The sequence below is a fragment of the Rattus norvegicus genome, chromosome 12 (genome assembly GCF_036323735.1).
Source record: "Rattus norvegicus strain BN/NHsdMcwi chromosome 12, GRCr8, whole genome shotgun sequence".
NCBI classification, from domain to species: Eukaryota; Metazoa; Chordata; class Mammalia; order Rodentia; family Muridae; genus Rattus; species Rattus norvegicus.
The window spans coordinates 47,297,833-47,324,812 of record NC_086030.1 but is presented as its reverse complement, the minus strand read 5'-3'; the positions used below and the strand labels follow the sequence as shown (position 1 = coordinate 47,324,812).

At 50.1% G+C, this 26,980-nt stretch overlaps 1 protein-coding gene across 2 annotated transcripts in view; it reads right to left on the bottom strand.

Moving 5' to 3' along the window:
* Hnf1a (HNF1 homeobox A) overlaps nucleotides 1–25,642 on the bottom strand; it is a 34,287-nt gene extending 8,645 nt beyond the window's left edge. The window contains exons 1-4 of one of the 2 annotated variants that reach the window (XM_039089095.2): nucleotides 24,252–25,642; nucleotides 6,511–6,710; nucleotides 952–1,138; nucleotides 355–596 (exon numbers count right to left, since the gene is read on the bottom strand). In XM_039089095.2, coding sequence (XP_038945023.1) covers nucleotides 355–596; nucleotides 952–1,138; nucleotides 6,511–6,710; nucleotides 24,252–24,256 — 634 coding nt within the window. In that variant the 5' untranslated portion in view covers nucleotides 24,257–25,642. Of the gene's footprint in view, nucleotides 1–354; nucleotides 597–951; nucleotides 1,139–6,510; nucleotides 6,711–18,092; nucleotides 18,569–24,251 lie in introns of those variants that run through there. The other variant, NM_012669.1, reaches the window with a different exon arrangement.
* Nucleotides 25,643–26,980: the final 1,338 nt, after the last annotated feature.

Sequence of the window (26,980 nt, the reverse complement as noted above, 5' to 3'; positions counted from 1 at the left end):
GTGAGTTAGGCTGAATAGAGCGGGTTAGCCCAGGATGGACCACAGCATCAGAGTGGCCGGGGTGGTGTGAGCCACTACGGACCCGCCTAAGTGAGGTGGGCGGCGGCAGAGGGAGTGCGCAGTGTCAACTGAGCAGAGTGGGAGGAAACGAAATCGAGAGGGAAAACCGGAGTGGGAGAAGTGAGGAGGATGGGTGGGGTGTGGAGCCGACGGAAAGGGGAGGGCGGAGTGGCGCAGTGGTGCGCAGAGCATTTTTTGGGTGGCTGCCGCAGCTGGGAAAGTCCCTCCCGCCCTTCTACCCATCCACTTCTTCTCTTCACCTCCTATCCCAGCTTCCCTACCCACAGGACTCACCGTGGACCTTACTGGGAGAGAGGGTGGTTGTGGGCAGGCCCGGGGAACTGTGGGCAGGTAGCGCAGGGCCGGGGCCTGGCCCGGGTGGAGGCCCGTTATACGTGTCCATGGCCAGCTTATGCCGAAAGGCTTCTTCCTTGCGCCGGTTGGCAAACCAGTTGTAGACACGCACCTCGGTGACAAGGTTGGAGCCTAGCCCCTGGGCCTGCGATGGTGACACCCCTCTCTGGATGCACTCCGCCCTGCAAAGATGGCACCCGTGAGCCTCCAGGCCAGGCTCAGAGCAAGGGCAGTGCTGAGATGGGGGATCTACCCGAGGGCTGGATTACAATACCAGCCCTGCTGCGTGACCTTGGGCAAGTGACTTAGCCTCTCAGAGGACAAAACAGCCATAGGGCTGAATTGGAGATGAAATGAGATGAATGGTCCGAAAGCGTTGCTGGAGGAATTCAAAACAATGCAAGAAACTGACTCCTCTCCACTGACTGGACAGCGAGAGCTCTCAAGGACTGCTGAGGCGGCCCTGAGGACCCAGAGACACCTTCTCTTCCCTTCCCCGGCTTAACCTCCCGCCCTGATGGCGGACCACCGCGCTACCTATTGCACTCCTCCACCAAGGTCTCTCGCTCTTCCTTGCTGGGGTTCTTCTGCCTCTCGTAAGCCTGGAACAGGATCTGCTGGGATGCGGGGCCCCACTTGAACCGGTTCCTCCGCCCCTTTTTGGTTGGCAGCTCATCACCTGTGGGCTCTTCAATCAGTCCGCCCTGCCCCGCGTGGGTGAATTCTGTTGGGACAGAGAGCGGTCAGTGCGGAATTGACCGCTCCCACCTCCGCTTGTCAGATCACGTGACCTTTCCCCCGACCCCCACCCCTCAGTCTCTCTCTTCCCCAAGGTGCTTAAACAGTAGTTGACAGCTTAGAGTAAAATCATCCGATCAGGACTGGAGCCATGAATCGGTTGGTAGCGAGCTTGCTTAGCATGCACGAAATCTTCGTCCAAGCCGAGCCCCACCCCCTGCTAAAAGGGAACTTGGTGTCATAAATACCAGCATTCAAGAGGCAGAGGCAGGCGGGTCTCTGTGAGTTCGAGGTCAGCCTGGCCTAGTCACACCCACCCATTCACACTGACTCTGAGGTGACCATCTTGTTTCTGTCCACACTCACAGAATAGCAGGAGCCGTGGCCAAGACTTGAAGTACCAGAAACCATAGTTTGGCCCCCAAAACCTGAAACACTTATTTATTTTTAATATATTTTTGCTTGTATGTGTGTATGTCATGAGTATGTGGCAGGGCACAGTGACCTGAAAAAGGTGCTAGAGGTGACCATCAAACACCTGAGGTCGGCTAGGAATCGAACTCCGGTCCTCTGGAAGAGTAGGTTGTTTACTATGTAATTCTGTCTGTCCTAGAAGCTGGTCTGGAATTCACAGAGATCTGTCTGCCTCTGCCTCGCGGTGCCAGGTTTAAAGGTCATGAATCACCATGACTGGCCCTAAATAAAATAGGTACTTTTTAAAGGATAATAACATAATAATATCGTAAGGAGTTACCAAGAAAATTAAAGTTAAAACCATAATACAATACCACCGTGGGTATCTCACAGCTAAAATGAAAAGACCAACACTAATAAGTGTTAACACAGATTTCAGAAGCATCTATAATGTTGAGACCTTGATGGTTGGCGTGCAAAACCACAGCGATTGGGGCAGGAACTGCTAAGACCCAGTAATCCCACAGCCAATAGAATTGTGTACTCAGCTTTACCTAAAACCTCAAGTAAAAATGTTCCGAGCCGTCTGTCCCGTTCACAGAATCAAAAGATCAGAAGCGATCCAAATGTCCACCAAAGAAGAGTAGTGTCTCCTCCACGAAAGGGAGTAGTCACACATGACCATGAATTTGACCCATGGGAAATGACAAGGGACCACGTAGATGAGTCTCGCACAATTAACATGGAGCAAAAATGGCGGTCATGAAAACTTCAGAAGCAGCGGTAAGCAGCCATGGTTGGAAGTCAGGATCAGGGACTACACTTGCTGGGGAGGGGTTGCTAGGAAGCTGCTCACTTCATCCACCAGGAAGCTGTGTTGCTATGTTGGCTTTGTGAAAGAGCCACGTGTTGTCACTCATAACTAAAATCCCAGCCTTCTGGAGGCTGAGGCAGGAGAATTGCTATAACGTTGAAGCCATCCTATGTTGCATAGCAAATTCCACTCAAGCTGGGGTCACAGGGGTACCCTGTCTCAAGAAGGAAGAAAAAGCCAGGTAGTGGTGGCTCCTGCCTGAGAGGCAGAGGCAGGGGGATCTTAGTGAGTTCCAGGCCAACCTGATCTACAGAGTGAGTCCCAAGACAGCCAGGGCTATATAGTGAGACACTGTGTCAAAAGAAACAAACACCACCCAGCAACAAACAAAAGCCTTAATACCGGGGGCTGGAGAGATGGCTCAGCGTTTAAGAGCACTGACTGCTCTTCCAAAGGTCCTGAGTTCAATTCCCAGCAACCACATGGTGCCTCACAACCATCTGTCATGGGATCCGATACCCTCTTCTGGTCTGTCTGAAGTACAGCTACAGTGTCCTCACATAAAATAAATAAATAAATCTTAAAAAAAAAAAAAAAGCCTTAATACCAACTACAAAAGTCTGTGGACTTTTGTGTATTAGGCCTATTTTGAAGTTTTTTATTGTTATTGAAATGAGTAATTCAGCTGAAAACTGGAAGACTGCTTTCACTTGAGGTTGCTAAGCTGGTCAGACGGCTGCACAGGACTCATAGGACCAATCAGGCCCGTAGGAGGAAACGCCCTGCAGGATGTTCACAGAAGAGAAAACAGAACCAAAACAGCACGGTGGTGTGCACCAGTGATCTCAGCACTGAGGAAGTGGAGCCAGGGGGAGCAGGCCAGGGTTATCGTTGGCTGCACAGTGAGTTTGAGGCTAGCATGGGCTACACGTGAGACCCTGCACTGGCTGGTTTTGTGTTTGGGCTTGACACAGCTGGTGTTATCACAGAGAAAGGAGCCTCCCTTGAGGAGAGACCTCCATGAGATCCAGCTGTAAGGCATTTCCTTAACTAGTGATCAAGGGGGGAGGGCCCTGCCCATTGTGGGTGGGGCCAGCCCATTGTGGGTGGGGCCATCCTGGGCTGGTGGTCCTGGGTTCTATAAGAAAGCAGGCTGAGCAAGGCAGGGGAAGCAAGCCAGTAAGTAACATCCCTCCATGGCCTCTGCATCAGCTCCTGCTTCCTGACCTGCTTGGGTTCCTGTCCTGACTTCCTTTGGTGATGGACAGCAGTGTGGAAGTGTGAGCTGAATAAACCCTTTCCTCCCCAGCCTGCTTCTTTTTTTTTTTTTTTTTTTTTTTTGTTCTTTTTTTCGGAGCTGGGGACCGAACCCAGGGCCTTGCGCTTCCTAGGCAAGCGCTCTACCACTGAGCTAAATCCCCAACCCCCCAGCCTGCTTCTTGTTCATGAGGTTTGTGTAGGAATAGAAACCCTGACTGAGACAGACCCTATTCAAAACACAACAACAACAACGAAAAGGAAAAGGAAAAGGAAAAGGAAAAGAGGAAAGAAGCCAAGCCTGGGGCTGGAGAGATGGCTCAGCGGTTAAGAGCACAGACTGCTCTTCCAGAGGTCCTGAGTTCAAATCCCAGCAACCACATGGTGGCTCACAACCATCTGTAATGGGATCCGATGCCCTCTTCTGGTGTGTCTGAAGACAGCTACAGTGTACTTACATATACTAAATGAATTAAAAAAAAAAAAAAAGAAGCCAAGCCTGGAAATGTCCAGCCATCAGTTAGGCCCCTGGCTTGTTCATATTCATGATGCAATGAATCTCTTCTTAAAAATTCGTAAGTCAGTTTGAGCTGACACTCTGCCCTGTTTCACTGGAAGAGACCTAATACTTCGGGCTCATCGAGAATAACTTTATCCTATCTTTCAATTTTCCCTTCAAAGGTTAAAAACTCTGTATTGAGGACTGGAGAGATGTCTCGGTAATTATGAGCACTGGCTGCTCTTCCTGAGGACCTGAGTTCAGTTCCCGGCACCCACGTGGTAACTCACAAAGGATCTACTGCCCTCTTCTGGCTGCCACAGGCACCAGGCACATGAACATAACTTACGATGTTGACGAAACACCCATACACATTAAAATAAGTACAATTTTTTTATTCTTTTTTTCGGAGCTGGGGACCGAACCCAGGGCCTTGCGCTTGCTAGGCAAGCGCTCTACCACTGAGCTAAATCCCCAACCCCAAATAAGTACAATTTTAAGAATTAAAAATACCTCCGGCTGGAGAGATGGCTCAGTGGCTAAGAGCACTGACTGCTCTTCCAGAGGTCCTGAGTTCAATTCCTAGCAACCCCATGGTGGCTCACAACCACCTGTAATGGGATCTGATGCCCTCTTCTGGTGTGTCTGAAGACAGCGACAGTGCACTCACATACATGAGATAAATAAATAAATCTTTTTTAAAAATAATTTTAAAAAAAGCAACAATAACCTCTATCATGGGGTCTGGTGATTCAGCTCAGGTCGAGGGGTGGTGAGCACTTTGTTCCTCCCCTTTCCCCCCCATCTCAGGACTGTCCGTCAACAACTTGGAAATTTGCACCGTAGAATCCCACATCTAGGAAGTTTTTCTCTTTTTTTTTTCCCTTTTTAAAATGTATTCTGGGGTTGCGGACTTAGCTCAGTGGTAGAGCGCTTGCCTACAAGCGCAAGGCCCTGGGTTCTGTCCCCAGCTCCGAAAAAAAAAATTAAAATTAAAATGTATTCTTCTCCTATATGTTACATCTGGACAGCAGTTTCCTCTCCCTCCTCCACTCCTTCCTCCCCCAATTCCCCTCCCCCACACCCACTCTTCTGTTTCCCTTCAGAAAAGAGTAAACCTCCTGGGGACATCAGCTCAACTCAGCATAACAAGTTGCAGTAAGACTAGGAACCTTCCACTCACTAAGGCTGGATGAGGCAACCCAGTAGAAGGAAAAGGGTCCTAAGAGCAGGCAAGAGTCGGAGAGACAGCCCATTCTCACTGTTAGTCTCACGAGAAAACCACTACAGAACCATAACACAGACAGAGTCTAGGCAGACCCGTGCAGTGCGGGCTTCTAGGAACTTTTTCTACACCGGTGTTCTTTGCAACAAAGTGTCCTGAGAGCTTACCTGGGAAAATCCCTAAAAGTCCCTCAGAAAGTGATTGTTAAACAATCCGATATACCTCCCAGTAATGGCCAACTGCTAGAACCTTGGAGGGGAAGCTCAACTAAGAGTAGCAGAGAAAACTTGTCATTCCAGCATGTGGAAGGCTGAGTCAGCAAGATCACAAGTTCAAGGCCAGCCTGGGCTACACAGTGAGACCCTGTGCTGGGGACTTAGTTCCCTGGCAGAGCACATGCCTCACATGCAGGAAGTTTTGTGTTCTCTCCTGAGTATGGGGGTGGGGTGAGGGTGGGGAATCAGAAGGTCATCCGTCTGAGTGTGCACCAGCCTCTGAGCCTTTTCTCATGCTGTTCCTCCTGATTGCAACATCCTTCCTCATACTTCCTTTTTTTTTTTTTTTTTTTTTTTTTTTTTCGGAGCTGGGGACCGAACCCAGGGCCTTGCGCTTCCTAGGTAAGCGCTCTACCACTGAGCTAAATCCCCAGCCCCCTTCCTCATACTTCCATAAGGACATTGGGGAAGTAATGGTCACGGTCCCCATGAAAGTTTCCTGAAACCTCTGTCTCCCTGGGGTAGAAGTGTTTATTAAATCCCTTCTACCATCAGCTCAGCGTTTTACTCAGCCCTGAGCCCAGGACGCAGTAGGTGCTCAATTAATACCACAGTTATTGCCGGGTTTAGTTGTTTACATCGTACAATCCATGTCTCATTGTATAGTGATCTCCCCTCTCCCATCCAGCCGTGAGTTTCTGGAAGGAGCAACCCAGTGTGTGTATCTGTAGACCCATCCGCTCCCTTCCCTCGGCACCTCGTGCAGAATGCACGGTAAGTCCGAGGACCCCTTTCTTGTACCTCTCAGTCTCACGAATCTACGAGATGGGGGAGGGGGTAACGCTCTCACCCTATGGGCTGTGGAGAGAGCTGTGGGCCACCCCACCGTGAGCCCTTGCCAGGGAGGAGGACACAGGCTGGGGTCGTTACTTACGCTGAGCCACCTCTCGCTGCTTGCGGACGTACCAGGTGTACAGCGCGGCCCGCTTCTGCGTCTTCATGGGGGTGCCCTTGTTGAGGTGCTGGGACAGGTGGGACTGGTTGAGACCCGTAGTGTCCACCACCTCCCGCTGGGGGATGTTGTGTTGCTGCAGGTACGACTTGACCATCTTTGCCACGCGCCATGGGTCCTCCCTGGAGGGGAGCAAGGACAGGGTCTGTTCAATGGCCCTTCCTGACCCCTAAGGCGATGCTGGGGTTCTGGAGACTAGGGCCCTCCTCTGTGGGTAGGACTTGTACTCGGGTTCCATACCAGGACACGTGTGTATACATGAGCAGATTTCCTCGGGAAATTGTGCCAGCCAAGTAAGGAGGCCCGTCAACTTATGAGTTGCTCAGGGATCCTCTCTCTGCTGACCCTGGAAGTGTCTATGATGCTTTGTGACGAGTATGTGAGTGTGTGCCCGCATGTGCACATGCACTACAATATGTGTGTGGAGCTCAGTTCTCCTTGCACCGTTACATGGATCTTGCAGATTAAGCTCAAGCCACCAGGCTTCTGCAGCAAGTGCTTCTGCCTGCTGAACCATCTTACCAGCCTTTTAAGTGAGCTTTAAACAACCGTAATGGTGGAAGAACTGTCTGGTTCCCAGAAGCCAAAGTGAACCTGACACAGAATATACCACGGATGATACACAGGGAGGTGAGTGGAGGATGGATGGATGGAAGGATGGATGATGGATGGGTGGATGGATGGAAGGATGGATGGATGGGTGAGTGGATGGATGGATGGATGGAAGGATGGGTGGATGGATGGGTGGGTGGATGGGTAGATGGATGGGTGGGTGGATGGATGGGTAGATGGATGGGTGGGTGGATGGATGGGTGGGTGGATGGATGGGTGGGTGGGTGGGTGGATGAATGGGTGGGTGGGTGGATGGGTGGATGGATGGGTGGGTGGATGGGTGGATGGATGGGTGGATGGATGGATGGGTGGGTGAATGGGTGGGTGAATGGGTGGGTGCATGGATGGATGGGTGGATGGATGGAAGGATGGATGATGGATGGGTGGATGGATGGGTGGATGGATGGATGGGTGGGTGGATGGGTGGGTGGATGGATGGATGGGTGGGTGGGTGGGTGGGTGGATGGATGGATGGGTGGGTGCATGGATGGATGGATGGGTGGATAAATGGAAGGATGGATGATGGATGGGTGGATGGATGGGTGGATGGATGGATGGGTGGGTGGATGGGTGGGTGGATGGATGGATGGGTGGGTGGGTGGGTGGGTGGATGGATGGATGGGTGGGTGCATGGATGGATGGATGGGTGGATAAATGGAAGGATGGATGATGGATGGGTGGATGGATGGGTGGATGGATGGATGGATGATGGATGGGTGGATGGATGGAAGGATGGATGATGGATGGGTGGATGGATGGAAGGATGGATGATGGATGGGTAGATGGATGGGTGGGTGGATGGATGGATGGGTGGGTGGGTGGGTGGATGGATGGATGGGTGGGTGGATGGGTGGATGGGTGGGTGGATGGATGGATGGATGGGTGGATGGATGGATGGATGGGTGGATGGATGGGTGGATGGATGGATGGATGGATGGGTGGATGGATGGGTGGATGGATGGGTGGATGGATGGGTGGATGGATGGGTGGGTGGGTGGATGGATGGGTGGGTGGGTGGATGGGTGGATGGATGGGTGGATGGATGGGTGGATGGATGGGTGGATGGATGGGTGGATGGGTGGGTGGATGGGTGGGTAGGTGGATGGGTAGATGGATGGGTGGGTGGATGGGTGGATGGGTGGGTGGGTGGGTGGGTGGATGGATGGGTGGATGGATGGGTGGATGGATGGATGGATGGATGGGTGGATGGATGGGTGGATGGATGGGTGGATGGGTGGGTAGGTGGATGGGTAGATGGATGGGTGGGTGGATGGGTGGATGGGTGGGTGGGTGGGTGGGTGGGTGGGTGGGTGCATGGATGGATGGGTGGGTGGTGACCTGTTTGGCTGTTTGCTATTTTCAGTCAACTTAACACAAGCTGGAGGTATCTGAGAAGAAGGGAACCACAAATTGAGAAAATCCCTTACAAGATTCATCTGTAGGCAGAACTTTAGGGCATTTTCTTTTTTTTTTTTTTTTTTTTTTTTTTTCTTTCTTTCTTCCGGAGCTGGGGACCGAACTCAGGGCCTTGCGCATGCTAGGCAAGCGCTCTACCACTGAGCTAAATACCCAACCCCTTAAATGTGTAGCCCAGGCTGGCCTCGAACTCGTGATCCTCCTGCCTCTGCCTCCTTCAGCAAATCCTACCAGCGTGTGGCATTTTCTTAATTAATGATTGATGTCAGAGGGACCAGACCTCTGTGGGTGGGCCCCCCCCTGGACAAGCAGTCTTGGGGCGTATAAAAAAACAGGCTGAGCAAACTCTGTTCCTCCACGCCCTGTGCTTCAGTTTCTGCCTCCAGGTCCCCCCCCCCCCCCATTTCCCCACCACCACCTTGAGCTCCTCCCCTGACCTCCCTGCATGATGGAGTACAACATAGATGAAATGAACCTTACTTCCCCGAATTGCTTTTGGTCAAATGTTTCGTCACGGCAATAGAATCCTGACTAAGATAGATGGGTAGATGCTAAGTAGAAGGATGGGTGGTTGAATGGGTGGAGGAACAGACAAATGGATGGGTGGATAGGTAACTGGATGTGGGTGGAGTGATGGATCAATAGGTTGACAGCGGAGGACAGACAGACAGATGGATACATGGATGGGGAAAACCCCTGAGACAAAGAAAGGCTGTGAAATATGGACTGTCCCCATTTGCCATCAGAACCACCGAAGCTTAGAGACCTTGGATCGATTGTGTCTCTCGCCCTCTTGCCCAAGGGTTAGGACTGTGCGACAGGGCTAGCCCAGCAGAATCCAATTCCACCCAGAGCAGCAGCCATCTCTAAGTATAGCCCAGGCAGAAACCACACAGGGTTAATTAAAATGCCCAAAGTCTGCAGTACACCCTTGGCAGCAACCTATCTGCTCTCCCACAGCGCTGGGCTGGAGGGAGGCCTTGAAGTCGAGACCCAGGCGCATGGTGTTAGAACTCAGTGTACAGAGGTATCTTTGCTGCAAATATGGGTGCCTGGGAGCCAGAATTGCACTCTGGGGGCAGGGAGCGTCCCTGAGGAGACCACCTAAGGGTCATAGCTCCATCCTGTCCTCACTGCTGGTCTCCCTGATGGAAAGGAGGGAGTGTGTTTACAGATTGCCTGCACAATGAATTGCCTCTCTGAGAGAGAGAGAGAGACAGAGAGAGACAGAGAGACAGAGAGACAGAGAGACAGAGAGAAAGAGAGAGACAGAGAAAGAGAGAGACAGAGAAAGAGAGACAGAGAGAAAGAGAGAGACAGAGAAAGATGGGTGCCACGGCACACATGCGACAGTCAGAGGACAACTTATAGTAGCTGTTTGTCGCCATCCACCATGCGGGTCTTGAGGATCAAATTCAAACTCTTTTGCAAACAGAGCCATCTTACCAGCACCCACCCCCAATATGCCTGTATCAGTAAATACACCTCAGTTCACGAGGCTGGAAAGCTTGTGTGCCCCTCCCCCCTCGGCTCTGCAATCTGTTTCTAAAACTCGAGGCTTGAGATTTTACACGCATGACGAACAGCATCCTTAGAAAGTGGATGCTTCCATTGCTTGCTGTGGGAGACAAAAGACACTGATGCTGTCCCAGCAGCCTTTGCATCCCACTGTATAGAAGGACAGAAGGTCTGTTGGGGTTTCTGCTGTGTTGCCTGCTGCTCACTTGAGGTTAGAAGTGAGGAAAGAGAAGCCAGCTGCAGTGACACACGCTTATGTGTGGTGGCACACACATATGATGCCAGCATTAGGAAAACTGAGGCCGGAAAACCTCCATGCCATAGCACCCTGAGTTCCATATTCCAACCTTGTCTGAAAAAGCAAAACAAACACCAAACATTCTTGGCTTGATAGTTCACACCTGTAATCCCAGCATGTGGCCGGTGTATGCAGGGAGATTGGGGGTTCAAGGCCAGCATCAGCCACATACGAAGGCTAGCCTGAGCTACAGGAGACCTTGTGTCAAAGGAAATATTTCTTTCATTATATTGTGTGTATGTCTGTTTGTGTACATGTGGTGTGCACATGTTTGTGATACGTGTGTGATATGGGCATGGTATGTGTGTGAAAAGACACTTTCCACACTTTCCTGTAGCCATGAAATGTCAGAAGACTGCTCAGAAACTTTTTTAAAGTGTGTGATACATTATAATATTATGTAACACACTAGATACAATGCAGCCTCCTCAGCATCATTAGGAAAGCGCTTTCAGGACCCCAGTAGATATAAAAACTACATGTGTTCAATTCCTTACGTAATCTAGTGACCTTAGCCTTCAGTCAGACTTCAGAGCTAGCCTGAAGTACATATTTTGACCTTATCTCAAAAAACCAGAACCAAGGACATGGTCCAGCGTTTAAGAGCACTTGCTGGTCAATCACGAAGACCAGAATTTGGATCCTAACACTATGTCTGGTCACTCACAAATGCCTGTAAATCCGGCTCCCCGGAGTCTGCTACTCTCTTCAGGCCCCTACCAACAGCCATGTGTGTGGGTGGCAGTCACTCACACGGACATGCTCACACACAAATGCATAGATAGTAAATAAACAAATCTTTGTTGGAGCCTGTTAGTGCCACCTTTAATCCCAGGCAGAGGCAGGTGGCCAGCCAGGTCTATCTATTAAGCCCCAGGACAGCTGGGGCTGCACCCGTGGGACTCAGCCTCAAACATTAATAGTGGGTAGGCCGGGACTTACAGAGAGCCTGCACGTAACCTGCTCAAACCAGCTCCACTTAACAACAGCAGTGCTTATCAAACGTCTCACTTAGTGGTTACAAAAAAGCAACAAGAAAACAAACCATCAAACAAACACAATCTGTACCCATTCGTTGCCGAAGCAACTAAAAAAGTTTTTTTTAGCCCCCACCCAGTTGAACTGGGCAGGTTTGGAACTCAGAGATACAGAGGACAGGCATCTAACATTTCAAACCAAAGGCAAACTGAAACCTGCCCCCAGCTCTCTGAAGCCAGCCCTATAGCTCCCCCGCCCCCACCCCACCCCTGCTTCGGTCCCCAGAGCCAGGTGTGCCTCAGACATTGCATCTCAATAACGCTGTTCTCAGAGGCGAGGCGGAGTATACCCCGGGTGCTCAACTTAGGGGTTGTGACCCCTTTGTGAGGTTCTGGCGGCCCTCTCACAGGGGTGGCCTAAGACCAGGGGGAAAACAAAGATATTTACATGACCATTCATAACAAAATAACAAAATTAGAGTTATGAAGTAGAAACAAAATTATTTATGGCTGGGGGTCACCACAACATGAAGAACTGTATTAAAGGGTCACAGCGTTAGGAAGGTTGAGGGCCACTGGCTTAGACTCTCTGACTTCTTTGTGGCTCCCAGATGGCCAGCGGCACAGGGAAAGTGGACCGAGTAATCTAAACTGGCATAGCAAATAAATGAATGAATGCATGGCTCCTAGGGGTCACTGGGAGCTGCCTGAATCTCGCTTTCAACCCAGGAAGTACGCTCGATTTGAACACTGGCTCCTCCTCAGACAAAACTCAGGTTCAGAGAGGTGAAACCTTGTCCCAGGTGGATGTAACTGGGGCTCAGGAATATTTCTCATCGCTGGTGACCCCAGCTGCTTCCCCCCTCCCCTAGCCATTATGGGGGCCTCTTGGAGCCCCACCCCCTCCTCCCTTCCCTGAGTGCCAATCAGGGCTAGGAGGGAAGTTAGGGACAAAGTCCAACCTGAGCTTCTGCAAACATGTTTATCTGGTGGCCGCCCTGCTCTAGCAAGGGCAGCCCGCGCCCCGCTCCCCTCCCTCCTCTGTAGGAAGAGCCTGGATCGCTTAGCTCTCAGCACAAGAGCAAGGGCCAGCGGGGGAGGCCTTTTCTTACATACTGCCTAGTTGTCTCTGATTCATACCGCCCGCGCTGTCATACTCCTCCCCCTTCCCCCTCATCTCCTCTCTCTTCTCCCTCTACTCCCCCTCCCCTCCCCTTCTCCTCCTCTTCCTCTCTCCCTTTCTTCTTCCTATATGTCAAGGTCTCTCTCACTTCCTCATCTCTGTCTCTTTATTTTTGCTATACTAGGTCAAATAAAATAACAGATACAGTAACCACCCTCCTCAAACACCGGAAACACTTACAAACAGAAGGCAAGCATTTGAACGGAAGCACAAGTGTTCAAACTCATAGGGACTTTGAGAGCTCTCACTACATAACCTTGGCTGGCCCGGAACGCTTACACATCCTGCCAGCAGCCTCTACCTCTCCAGGGCTGGGATTAGAGGCAGGCACCATCACATCTGCTCTTTAAACAGTTCCTTTAACAACCGCACAGAGTGGTTATAAAATGCCGGAGAGAGCCAGGCACGGTGGTGGCACAAGCCTGTAATCAGCACTTCGAGAGACTGAGGCTGAAGGGTCATGAGGTCTTTAAAAGTATATGAAAAGGGTTGAGGATTTAGCTCAGTGGTAGAGCGCTTGCCTAGCAAGCGCAAGGCCCTGGGTTCGGTCCCCAGCTCCGAAAAAAAGAAAAAAGGAAAAGAAAAAAAAAAAGTATATGAAAAACAAAATCGCCAGAACCACCACCATCGGCAGCACTACCACCACCATCACCACCTCAACATCATCACTGTGGTCCTGTGTGTCCCTGTCCCCACAGCAGAACCCAGAAAAAGATGCCCTTCGCTTCCCTGCCCAACTCTGGAGTCAAACAGACTCCAGTCAAAGGCCCTTCTGTCCCCAGCTTTGGGCTTTTGGTTCTCTGGTACCCAGAGCCTTGGAGCTAAGAGACAAGACTGAAGGGCCACTCCTCTAGAGAGGAAGCTGAACTCTCAGTTGGAGCCCAGGGACAGGCTTAGATCTGAGAAAAAAAAAAAAATCCCAGTTCTGCTACCCACTCTCTGAAGAATTGCTTAACATCTGTGTCCCCAAATTCTTTCATTGATAGAGTAAGATTAAAGATGTTTCCTATTGGGGTTGGGGATTTAGCTCAGTGGTAGAGCGCTTGCCTAGGAAGCGCAAGGCTCTGGGTTCGGTCCCCAGCTCCGGAAAAAAAAAAAAAAAAAAAAAAACTTAAAGATGTTTCCTATTTCCCAGGCTAGGACATAGCTCAGTTTGTAAGCATTCATGAAACTCAGGATTCAGCCCCAGAGTCACATAAAACTGGGCATAAGTCAGCCTTAGTGGCACACACCTTAATCCCAGGTCCTGGGAGGCAGAGGCAGGTGGATCTCTGAGTTAGAGCCCAGCCTGGACTACAGATTGAGTTCTAGGATAGCCAGAGCTACACAAAGAAACTCTGTTTCAAAAATCAGAACACAAAACAAATCAGGTGTGGTGGGGCAGGTCTGATGGACAAAAGAAGGAGGGTTGAGAGTTCAAAGCCATCCTTAATACATTGAGTTTGAGGCTAGTCTAGCATACTTGAGGCCCAGCTTTGCATGTGTGTGTGTGTGTGGTGTGTGTGTGGTGTGTGTGTGGTGTGTGTGTGTGTGCATGCGTGCCTGCGATCATGATTGCTTGTGTCTGTGTGTGTGTGCTCGCATGCTTCTGCTTGTGTCTCTGTGTGTGCTTGTGCCTGTCTGTCAGTATGTGTGAGTATGCATGTGTGTGTGCATGTCTGTGTGTGCATGTGTGTCTGTGTGAGTCTATTTGTGTGTGCCTGCCTGTGTGTCTGGGGGGTAGTATGTGTCAGTGTATGCATGTACTTGTGTGTGTGTGTGTGTGTGTGTGTGTGAATGTGTATTTGTGTGTATGCATGTGTGTTTGTGAGTCTACTTGTGTGTGCCTACCTGTGTGTCAGGGTGTGTGTATGTACATGTGTGTGTTTGCATGTATATATTGTCCCTGTGTGTGCATGCATGTGTATGCTTATGCATGTGTGTGCATACTTGTGCATGCATGTGTGTGCACATATGCTTGTGTTTTAGAAACTGTCCAGAGGGAAACCTGAGTTTAGAACATCTCTTTTTTTTTTCTTTTCTTTTCTTTTTTTTTCAGAGTCAGGGACCGAACCCAGGGCCTTGCGCTTGCTAGGCAAGCGCTCTACCACTGAGCTAAATCCCCAACCCCTAGAACATCTCTAAGCACCAGTTTCAAAGCTCAGCACAGAAAAGGATTTTCCTGCCAAGCTGAGCAGTAAGATTGTCTGGGGGTGGGGGGTGGGGGATGGTGAGTGTGCAAAGACAACATGGAACTGTGCTGACACAGATGAAGCTGTCGCACACACCCGAGTCCCTTTACTTCACTGAGCCTTCCTCTGCTCATCTGTGAAATGGGACCATTCAAATGCGATCCTGCTTAGCTTCTGGCCGTACTCTTGAACCTGTGGCTGAGTGCTGTCTTCAGCATTCTGCAGAAGAAACTAGGACTCAGGGACGGTGCCCACCTAACTGGTTGCAAAGGGACAGAGCTGGCTTGGGAACCAAGGCAGGGCACTGTCCGCTGAAGCATCCGGCCTGCTCCCCAGCTGCTGAGTTCCTGGCTGGGAGAATCCTGCGGCTGCTCGGCTGGGACTGGGGGCATCAGGAAACAGCAAGGTTGGGGGTTAAGCAGTTAGCAAATGGGAAAGTCCTGCAAGGGCCTCTAGGATAGAACTCTGGGTCCCAAGAGCTCCCCCAGGGAGGAGTAGGAGGTGCGTGGATGTGTATATGTGTGTGTGTGGGGGGGGGGTGTCTAGTCTCTCGCTCAGCTCACTCATGCCTGGTGTCTGTTATGGCTGGATGAGGGAGAGGAGCGGACATCACGAGCTTTTCCCCTGAAGATGTTTTCTTTCTTTTCTTTTCTTTTTTTTTTTTTTTTTTGGTTCTTTTTTTCGGAGCTGGGGACCGAACCCAGGGCCTTGCGCTTCCTAGGTAAGCGCTCTACCACTGAGCTAAATCCCCAGCCCCCTGAAGATGTTTTCAAATCAGGAGACAAGGAATGAACACAGAGACAATTAGGGGGCAGGAGAAACTAAGAGGGAGCACCAAAGGAGAGAGGAGCAGGGGCGGCCCCATGCAGAGAGGGAGGCCAAGATGCTCAGAGCCAAGGAGAAAGGGAGAAGTGGGTCCCGCGCAGGAAGACTGGAGCAGGCAGCGCTGAGTGTGCGCGCATCCAGGACTTGCAAAGCCAGCATGAGGGATCAAAAGAAGGGATAATGAGCGAGTGAGCGTAGGGAGGCTAGGGGGAGGGGAGGGGATAGAACTAGAACTAAGAGAATTTGCCTTTACTCTGTCTACCTGCTGACCCTGAGGGAGGGGAGGGAAAGGGTCTTGCCCAAGGTCACGTGGTAGACAAAGGATGGGGCTCTAGGAGGAGAGCTGAGGTGTCTGCGGTGGCCTCGAACGCCATGGGGTGGGGGTGGGGGTGGGACCTGAGACCCCAGACCCACCTCTCCCTCTTCCAAATCTTCCAAAGGTAGACCTTGGAATCAACAGCTACCATGGGGAGTTGCTTCTTTCTACCAACCCTTCCAGCCTCAACTTGCCCACTAGCCAGGCCCTCCTCAGGGGTCCTCCAGCCCTCTCCCCAGAGTCTCCCCCCACCCCGTCCTGAAACTAGAGGCCCCCACTTTTTGTCCCTGGGGACATGTTCAGGTCCCCTTTGTTACCTGAACAATAAGTAACCCGGGTAGTTAGTTATAAACTCCGCAGGAACAAGAAGCTGGTTGATAATTTATAGCAACATCTCGAATTTAAATGGAAAGCAAATAGCTCGCTGTTAGCATTAAAGAAAGGCAACCTGGGAGGGACACGCTCCAGCCTCCTCTCAGCTCAGCCTCTCTCCCCTGCCCCTTCATCAAGCTGCTCAGAGACCCTCTCTTTTCCTGGCTCTTCTGCTCTCCCCAGCTCCCCCAGCCCTCTTCTTCCCTCTCATCCTCCTCCTCACCGCCCTTGTCCCCTCTGCCTCCGGGATTCTTCTGGTTACCCCCAAGGAAGCACTTTGACCTCTGCTCCAGCTGCTGTGGACCAAGCTCCCCTTCAACCCCCACGGCCCCCAGCATGGGGGCTGCTGAACAAGAGGTCCTACCTAGCCAGGTAAGAAGACTCTTGGCCTCCCTGGCCCCTCCGCCTCATACTAAGCCCCCAGTCCCACCTGGGGCCCCTGAACGGGTCAGGCCCAGCTCCACCCTATCCAGGTTCCTTGCGCCCTGGTTCTGGTAATACTTGGCCCTTTGCCCCTCCCCTGCAGCGAGGCAGCACTTTGCCCTCCACTTTCTGCCAAGTCAGGGGGCCTGGCTGCTCCTCTGCCCCTTGCCTAAGGCCCTGGGAGGCTCTGCGACACTTCCAGAAATGCCGGGATCCACCAGCCCTCCCCCACCCCAAGTCAGGATCAGGACCTTGGACAGAAAAGAGGCTGCTTCCGGAGTGTTCTTGGGAGATTGTCCCCAAACTCCTCAGCCAGCCCTCAGGCCCCTCCTTCACAGCTCTTTCCCCAATCTGAGCCTCAGTTTCCCTATCTGAAAAGCTGGTTTATTAACCGCTTCCTTCTGGGGGGCTCATCTCTACATCATGGCGATTTAGGCACCGCAAAACCCCACAAGAAAATAGGAAACTGGGTGATAATCTCAGGAAACTGTGGAGGCTTTGGGACGTGGGGGTGGTAGTATTCCCCACGGCCCCCAAGTTACCTTTCCCCCACCTTGGTGTTCCCGTTCTCCACCCCCCCAACTGGGCATCTCCCAGCCACCGTCCCTACAAGTTAATGATCACAGGCCTTATCAGGGCCTTTTGCTATTTATAAATTTATAAAACAAAAGAAATAATAGCGCGCATGGGTAATTAGTAACCAGGGTGGCTTTGCTGAGGAGAGGGGAGGCATTGAAATTGGGACCCACCCAACACTCCAGGAGATGGGGAGCCAGACAACAGATGAGGAGGGCTGGTATGGGGAGGCCTCTAAACCTGCTATCTGACCAAGTTGGGGTCAGGGGGTGGAGGGAACGGCACCTGGCCATGCATGGAAGCTGCCAGCCCTCAGCTCCATCTGCCTCAGGTAAGAAATCCAGGCGTACCCAGCCACATGCTTAAGGCCCTGGCAGATCAGGAAATCCCCTAAAACGCCAACATCAGCCCAGCCTCCTCAGACGCTTTCGGGTCCCTAAACCTGGGCTCTGACCCCCTAGCAAAGAAGGTGGAATTTGTGGGAGCCACAGGCGACCACCCTGGGGAAGGATTTCTACCACCCGCTGGTTCTCCCACCATATTCTTGGGGTTCACTTCCTTTGTCCTCCGTTTCAAAGTGACCTCAGGCCTGTCCCGGTTTCCTAAGGACGTGGCTGCAAACAGGAAGCCCATGGGTATGGGGTACGTAGGACCAAACTGAGGGGTAGGTTCAACAAGAACCCCTTGACCACCAGCCTGAAGACCACAGCTCCCAAAGCCTCTAGGAGGGAAATGGAACTTGCCCGGAGCATAGGGAGCATAGACTGGGCCGCTATGAGTTCCTGCCCGGGTGCTGGGGACAGGGTGGGATCCTTACTGAAGAAGTGACTCCACCACGGCTTTCTGGTGGGCTGCCTCCTCTGGGCTGAGGTTCTCCAGCTCTTTCAGAATGGGTGGCGCGAAGTCTTCCCCATCGTCATCCGTGTCATCTTCCGAGCCACGCGTCTCCCCCAGGCCATTGGGCAGCTCGGTCAGGTCCCCTCGAGTCCCACCGCAGGACTCCCCCTTGTCCAGGGGACCATCTCCAACCATCAGGTAGGGCCCGGGCTCCCCCAGAGCCTGGATCAGAGCCTCTTTGCTCAGGCCCGACTCGAGCAGAGCAGCCAGGAGCTCCGTCTGCAGCTGGCTCAACTTAGAAACCATGGCTCCTCTACCGCCAGGCCACGCGGCCCAAGGCCACTGAGCTAGCCGCCTCCCCCACACACGGCCGGTGTCTACTGCTGGCAGTCAACGGACCAGGCTCGCTGCACCCACTGCTCCCCCAAATCCCACTAGTCAAGCCCTGTGGGCACCCCCAACCCCCAACCCTGGCCCCAGCGGCTAGTGAATCAGGGCCCCTGCCTGCTCTGTTTACATTGGAGCTGGGGAAATTCTCCAAGGTTCATATTTATCCGTGTGCTTAGCGAAGGGACTGAACTTTGGACTTCAGCCTTGCAAGTGCAGGCCTCACAGCAGCGAGAGGGACCGGACCGGGAGCCATGGCTTGCAATTGGGAGTGAGCAGAAGGGCGGGTGGGGGAGGTGGAGCGGGAACCAGGGGCGCAGGGAGAGAGGCACCAGGAGCCAGGAGGCCTCTGGGAGCAGCGCTGGTCCCACTGCCCAAGATGCCTTCCTCCTGGCGTAGAACTTTAAAAGCGTGTTTCTTTGGGCCCCTGGAACAGTAGGAAGCTCTGGGCCACTGGGCCAGTTCTCAAGGGCAGAATTAGGTCATATTTCCTGGAGGGAGTCACTGCACCTCCATCCTAGCCCAACCTTAGGCTTCCCGGGGGGGGGGGGGGGGGGGGGCGGGGTAAAGCCTGTGTTTTAGCACTTCAAACGTCTGTGTTGAGGATTGTACTGGGTTATGATGTGTTGCTTCTTATCATTGTGTGATCCCAACCGGGACATACGTATGTGTGTGTGTGTGTGTGTGTGTGTGTGTGTGTGTGTGCGAGTATGTGTCTCTCTGTGTGTGTTTATGTATCTGTGTGTGTGTCTGTGTGTGTATATGTCTGTGTGTCTGTGTATCTAATCTATATGTGTCTATATGTGTCTGTGTGTGTCTGTGCATCTGTATGTGTGAGTATGTGTGTGTATCTTTGTGTCTCTGTCTGTGTATGTGTCTATGTGTGTGTGCCTGTGTTTCTAAACTATGTATATATGTATCTGTGTGTGTGAGTGTATCTGTGTCTGTCTGTGTTTGTGTCTGTATGTCTGTGTATCTAATCAATGTGTGTATGTATCTCTCTGTGTGTCTGTGCGCACACACACATATTTATTGTTTTCCAAGACAGTCTTACTGTGTCATTCAGGCTGACCTTGAACTTCTGATCCTCCTGCCTCTACCTCCCAAGTGCTGGGATTGCAGGCCTGTACGGAAGTCAGTTTTTGAAATACTGGGGGTCAAGTCCAGGGCCTTGTATACACTAGGCAAGGACTCTACCATGAGCCAGCACCCCAGCCCCAAGCACCATTTTCATTTTTCTCAAGTATCATTTTCATCAGTCTTACTTAACAAAAGCACTTAATACTTTTTAATCTTTTTGAGTGTGTGTGTGTGTGTGTGTGTGTGTGTGTGTGTGTGTGTGTGACAGCTCCAGTGTGGCGGTCAGGGAACAACTTCAGGAATCACCTCTCTCTCTTCCACCCTGTGGAAGGAACCCAGGTGGCCTCACTTGGCCATCAGCACTGATACCTGCAGAGCCATCTTGCTGCCTTATGAAATACAGTGTGTTAGCAGCTTTGAGCATATCCCAGCACTGTAGTGCACCGTCCGGTCATTAAAACACTTTTATCGTCTGCACATCAGAAACTGCACATCTGCTGAGCAGCCAGTCCCCATGCAGGTCTCTAGCCCAGCCTCTGGCAGCCATGGAGTACCGGAAGTTTACTCACCCAGAGCACGGATCTCATGTATCCCTTCCATAGTGAATGACAGATACTGTTGCAAGGAGACCTGGCACTTTCCCATGCATCCATGGACGGCAAATTATATATGTTCCGCCCATGTTTTAGCTGCTAGGAACATCCATGTACAATTTTTTGCATGTGTGAATAAGTGATTTCTATCCTTTTGAGTTTTCTCATTAATTTAAGAAATATATCACACAGACAAGGAGTTCTGGGCTAGCCTGGGCTACATACTATAAATTCATTGTTTAAAAAAAACAAAAATACCAAACCTGTTACTAAAGTATCACATTTTCCATTAGGAACAGGCTCACCCTTCTCTCACTTCATCCTGGCTGGGCCCAGGGAGCTTGGCCCTCATCTTTCCTATGTCCTTTTCTTGCTGAAGAGAGCTGCCCCTAAACTTGGCTGTTTCCAGAACCTTCAGGGTTCTTTGGAGCCAGGGTTAAGTTTTGCAGTGGGGGAGGGAGAGGAGGAACTTCCAGGCCAGCAGCAAGCAATGTCCCTAGTGAGCCAAGCGTGCGACAGTCCACCATGCCCTCTACCTGCAAGCCCCTCTCCACGTGTGGTTCGTTCTCAGCACCAGCCACACGAGGCTACCAAGAACTTTGAGACCTCTTGTTGAAATGGTGTTATTTTTGATAAATGGTGTTAAGTTTTAAAATAAAAAAAAAGATGAAATGTTAGCTCAGTGGTAAAGCAAGTCCCTGGCAGGCACAAACCCTGAATTCTATCCCCAGCACACACATTTAAAAAAAAATAACTAGGGCTGGAGAGATGGCTCAGTGGTTGAGAGCACTGACTGCTCTTCCAGAGGTCCTGAGTTCAATTCCCAGCAACCACATGGTGGCTCACAACCATCTGTAATGGGATCTGATGCCCTCTTCTGGTGTGTCTGAAGACAGCGCCTGTGTACTTACATATAATAAATAAATAAATAAATCTCTTTAAAAAAAAATAACTAAGTTGGGGCTGGAGAGATGGCTCAGTGGTTAAGAGCAGTGACTGCTCTTCCAGAGGTCCTGAGTTCAATTCCCAGCAACCACATGGTGGCTCACAACCATCTGTAATTCCTGTTCCAGTGGACTGACCACCCTCATTCAGATATACGTGCAGGCAAAACACTAACTCACGTAAGATGAAAATAAATGAACTAAAAAAAATTAACTAAGTTAAAAATTTAGGGGCTGGGGATTTAGCTCAGTGGTAGAGCGCTTACCTAGGAAGCGCAAGGCCCTGGGTTCGGTCCCCAGCTCCGAAAAAAAGAACCAAAAAAAAAAAAAAAAACTAAAGTAGGGGTTGGGGATTTAGCTCAGTGGTAGAGCGCTTACCTAGCAAGTGCAAGGCTCTGGGTTCGGTCCTCAGCTCCGAAAAAAGAAAAAAAAAATTAAAGTAATTTACATGGTATTTCATTAAAATGAATTTTTATTATAATTATTATATAATTATATAGTCATTATATTATTATGATATTATATTGTATTTAATAATAATTAATTCAAAATTATTTTATTTTTGCCTCATTCTGCTGATTAGTTTGATGTCAACTTGACCCAAGCTAGAGTCATTAGAAAAGAGGGAACCTCAATTGAGAAAGTGTCCCCACTAGATTGGCGTGGGGGCTAGCCTCTGATGAATTTTCTTGACTGCTGATTAATATGGAAGGGCCCAACATACTCAGGGTGTTGTGCCCACAGACAGGTGGTCTTAGGTGGTATAAGGAAGCAGGTTGAGCAAGCAAGCCATGGGGGAGCAAGCCAGTAAGCAGCACCCTCCATGGCCTCTGCAGCAGCTCCCGCCTCCAGGTTCCAGTCCTGACTTCCCTCAGTGATGGACACTGTTATCTGAGACTTGTAAGCTGAAATAAACCCTTTCCTCCCCTAAATGCTTGCTGTCAAATAACATCTTATCGCAACAATAAAAACTTAACCAGGGTTGGGGATTTAGCTCAGCAGTAGAGCGCTTGCCTAGGAAGCACAAGGCCCTGGGTTCAATCCCGAGCTCCGGAAAAAAAAGAAAAAAAAACAAAACAAAACTTAACCAAGACATTTCTCTCCTTTCTGTTTTTGTTTTGCTTGTTTTTTTGTTTTGTTTTGTTCTTTTTTTTATTATTTTATATTATTTTATTTGATGACTGAGTGTTTTTGGTTTTTTTTTTTTTTTTTTTTCTGGAGCTGGGGACTGAACCCCGGGCGTTGCACTTTCTAGGCAAGCGCTCTACCACTGAGCCAAATCCCCAACCCCTGTTTTGTTCTGTTTTATGTTTAAGCATGGGTAGGGGGTGCTTACCATGGTGCACATAAGGAGTCCGAGGACAATTTGGGATGCTTGTCCTCCAGTTCCCCTGGCTTCTGGGTCCACACTCAGGTTTCAGGGATTGAGCTGAGTCTGTCCAGGTTGTATTGCAGGTTGGTGAGCACTTTCACCACAGAACCCTCAGACTGGTTCTACTCTGGTTTGGTTTGGTTTTGAGTCAGGGTCTCACTATGAACCCTGGCTGTCCTGGAACTTGCTATGAAGACCACGCTGGCCCTAACCTCCCAGAGATCTGCCTCCCTCTGCTTCTGGAGTGCTGGGATTAAAGATAAGAATCACCATGCCTGCTACTTACAGTTCCGACATTTTAAATTTTATCCCATTATTTTATTTGTTGGTTCACTTGAGATAGGATCTTCCCCGTAACTGGGTTTTTGCTTTTTAAAGACAAGACTTCTCTAAGTAGCTCAAACTCATAATCCTCCTGCCTCAGACTCCCCGTTGATAATATCATAGGCATGTGCCCCCATGCGTGACATGACTTTTTTTTTTCCGGAGCTGAGGACCGAACCCAGGGCCTTCTGCTTGCTAGGCAAGCGCTCTACCACTGAGCTAAATCCCCAACCCCGTGATATAACTTTAATTTTAAAAGTATTCAATCAGCTGGAAGCAGGAGGATCATGAGTTTATGTAAATTCCAGCCACATCGTTAACTTGTGGCTATCCTGGGCTAGAGGTAGGGCCTTGCCTCCAGACAAGAAAGTAAATAAGGACAAAAGAAATAAGCTTCACTCATTGCTGTCTCACTGTTCATGTATGGTTCTACTTTCTATGACGTGACCAGCTGCCTCATGTCCCTGCCGGCAAGCCCCCTCCACTGTGATGGGTAACCCCCAGCCCAGTGATGAGCCAAAATAAACCCTTCCCTCCCTAGGGTCTGTTTTGCCAGGTGTCAATCACAGCAGCGGGAAGAACAACTAACCATGCTGACTGGCTGCTCTTTTTCTGGAGTGTGAGCCCCAGGAGGGTAGGCTCATCTCTGATTCATTCACAGATGTATTCAGAGCCTCATACAGTGCCTGGGAATACAGTGTAGAACACCTAACCCGATAAATAAATACTTATTTATTAAGTAAATCTCATCACGACTAACCATGTTTTGTGGGATTTTGTGGTGTGTGCTGGGTATATGTAGAGCATGTATTGTGTCTGTGTATGTGTGTGCTGTGTACATGTGTGGGGTGTGGTTATGTGTGTGTAGTGTGTATGTGTTGTGGGGGGTATGCTTATGTGGGTATGGTGTGTATGTATGACGCATGCATGTAGGGTTTCTGTGTGTGTATGTGTGTGTGTATGTGTGTGTGGTGTATGTAGGGTTTGTATGTGTGTGTATGTGCTGTGTGCATGTAGGGTTTGTGTGTGTATGTGTGTTATGTATATGTACTCTGTGTGCTGTGTACATGTGTGGGGTGTGGTTATGTGTGTGGTGTGTATGTGGTGGGGGGTATGCTTATGTGGGTATGGTGTGTGTGTGTATGTTGTGTGCATGTAGGGTTTGTGTGTGTGTGTATGCTATGTGCATGTAGGGTTTGTGTGTATGTATGTGTTTGTGTGTGTGTGTGTGTATGCTGTGTGCATGTAGGATTTGTGTGTGTGTATGTGTTTGTGTGTGTGTATGTGTGTGTTTGTGTGTGTGTGTGTGTTGTGTGTATGTTGTGTGCATGTAAGGTTTGTGTGTGTGTGTGTTACTGAGGTCCAATCCACTCTATGATTTGAATATTTTCCTCATAATTTGGAAAGCCATGCCAATGCAGCATTGTCTCTGATCTTACCTCATTGAGAGCTCCACGTCCTCGTTTCCAGGGTGGACTGATTGTCCAGAATGAAGTTGCCCCTGCCCTCCAGCTGTGGCTCCTGCCCTCCTTCCTCATGGCTCAGTGAGATGGCTTCCTGGCTAGGTGGTGGTCCGTCCCTCCTGGATTTTCTAGCCTCTAGAGTCATGACTCCAACTGCTTCCTGGTTGTTGTCAATTACCTGTTTTTATAGCTGTGGATACAGAGGGAGACACCATGCTTGTCTCAGCCCTGGTGCCCTCTTCCGCCCTGCACTGGGTTCTCCGAACACCTCTGAGTTCTGTTAGCATTGCATTCTGCAGAGGAGAAAATGAGAGGCACAGAAGGGCTCAGTGGGGATCAGAGTCCCTCAGAGCTGGGATCTAGAGTGGGCAGCTGCCTTTGGGAGCAGGGCCCCCTCTCTCCTCCGGAGTCCGGCATCGTTCCTGTGTTTAGGCGTTTCCAGCTGACAGAGGTCTGCCTGGTGTCTCAACCTCATGCAGTGAGTGGTGGTCGTGGGTTTTTATCTCAAAGCCTGGCCTCCAGCAAGACCCTGGCTTCCAGCAAGACCATACCACCCAAACCTCCCAAAATGATGTCACCAACTGGGGGCCAAGTGTTCCAAAGCCTGAGAGGGACGTTTCCCATTCAAATCACCACCCAGGGTCTCACTATGTACTCCTATCTGGCCTGGAACTCATGATACTCAGCCTGGCCTTGGGTCCAAGGTAAGCCTCCTCTTGCTGTTTTCAAGGGCCTGGCCTCTTGAAGCTGGTGTTATAGCCAAGTATGAGCCGCCTGACTGGAAGTTGAACTTGGGTCTTAGGTAAGAAGGTTCAACCACTGAGCTGCGTCTGTAGCCCCCAACGTTTCAGTGTTTCACTCGATACATAATCACTTTTCCTGTGTGCGTTCAGTGGTTCAGCAAGCTAGTTTTGGTTTCTGTTTAGTTTTGTTTAGAGGGAGGGTTTTTCTGTGTAGCCCTGGCTGTCCTGGAACTCACTCTGTAGATCAGGCTGGCCTCCAATTCAGAGATCCGCCTGCCTCTGCCTCCTGAGTGCTGGGATTAAAGGTGTGCACTGCCACATTTATATACATCTAGGCAAAATCACTATTACACATAATAAATATTTTAAAAAAACAAGAGTATAATACCTAACGATTAGAAAAATTAAATTAGGGCTGGAGAGATGGCTCAGTGGTTAAGAGCACCGACTGCTCTTCCTGAGGTCCTGAGTTCAAATCCCAGCAACCACATGGTGGCTCACAACCATCTGTAATGAGATTCGATGCCCTCTTCTGGTGTGTCTGAAGACAGCTACAGTGTACTCATATACAATAAATAAATCTTTAAAAAAAAAAAAAGAAAAATTAAATTAGAACAATTAGAAAAATAAAATACTATATATAGAAAAAAATAGCTTTACTTATTCTCCCTTCCCCCTACTTGCTCTTTGAGACAAGGTCTAATGTAGCCCAGGCTAGCAATTTGCTAAGTATCAAAGGAAAATGTTGAGCTCCTGACCTTCCTGCCCTCCACCTCCTCTGTGCGGGGAATATTTATGTAGTCTATAAGGGCTTTGCGCAAACTAGATAAAAACTGTCGGGTGACCACGTCTACAACCCTATTTCATGTGTTTTGTTTTGTTAAGACAGCTGTCCCTATGTAGCCCTGGCTAGCCTGGAACTCACTCTGTAGATGTCCTTGAACTCACAGAGATTCACCTGCTTCTGCTTCTGAGTGCTGGGATCAGAGACGCGGCCTGTTCTGTTTATTTGTTTTGCCTTGTTTTCCTCAATCCCTGTAATAACGACGATACCAGTGCTCCTGTGGACTCGATGCAGCAGCTCGGATCTTGGCATAAGCTCAGAATCTACCGCTTCATTTCCGGCTCTGTGATAATTTTTGCATGCACTTTGCCAGTTCTCTCTATACCCAAAGGGCCATAAAGCTGGTCTCAGGAGGAAGTCGTATCATGTAAATAAGGAATAAGAGTTGCTTCTTGGACCAGACTAAATGGGGGGAGGGGGCACGACTGTGGTTTTGTTTGTTTTGTTTCATTGTTATTGTTTTTTGCTTTTTGTTTATTTTTTATTTTTTTGGCAAGGCACCCAGACAAGTGTGTCTGTGTTACCTTCTAGATCTCTCTAAGATCATTCTGTTGTGTCCTGAGATGTGTGGTTTGGGAACTTCACCCCTCAAGGGCCTCCACGGACACAGTAAATGTTCAAAACCTAGTTGTAAACACATTCAAACACCGAGGAAGAGTTTATTTGACACAGCAAGAGAGATGCTGGGTTTGTCCCAGAGTTGTCTTGGTTGTGAGTACAGGTGACAAAAACAACGGACCGCCTACCGCTGGCACCCATAGCTCGTCCCTAGTGCGCATCCACATTACAGATGGTTGTGAACCACCATGTGGTTGCTGAGAATCGAACTCAGGACCTCTGGGAGAACAGTCATTGCTCTTAACCGCTGAGTCATCTCTCCAGCCCGAAAAGCATTTCTTATTATTGTATGTTGTGGGGCGAGCCTTTGGAAGTCGAAGAACAACTTGTGAGATCCGGCTGTCTTCTTCCACCATCTTCTTTCTCGGGTTTTCCCGAAGGTGTGTATTCAACCCAATGAGACATGAACTCGAGGAGAGCGGGACAACTCGGCCTTCCTGTCACCCCGTGTATCCAGCTCTGACCTGGATGCAGACGAGCTTGGGGCAGGTCCCCTGTCC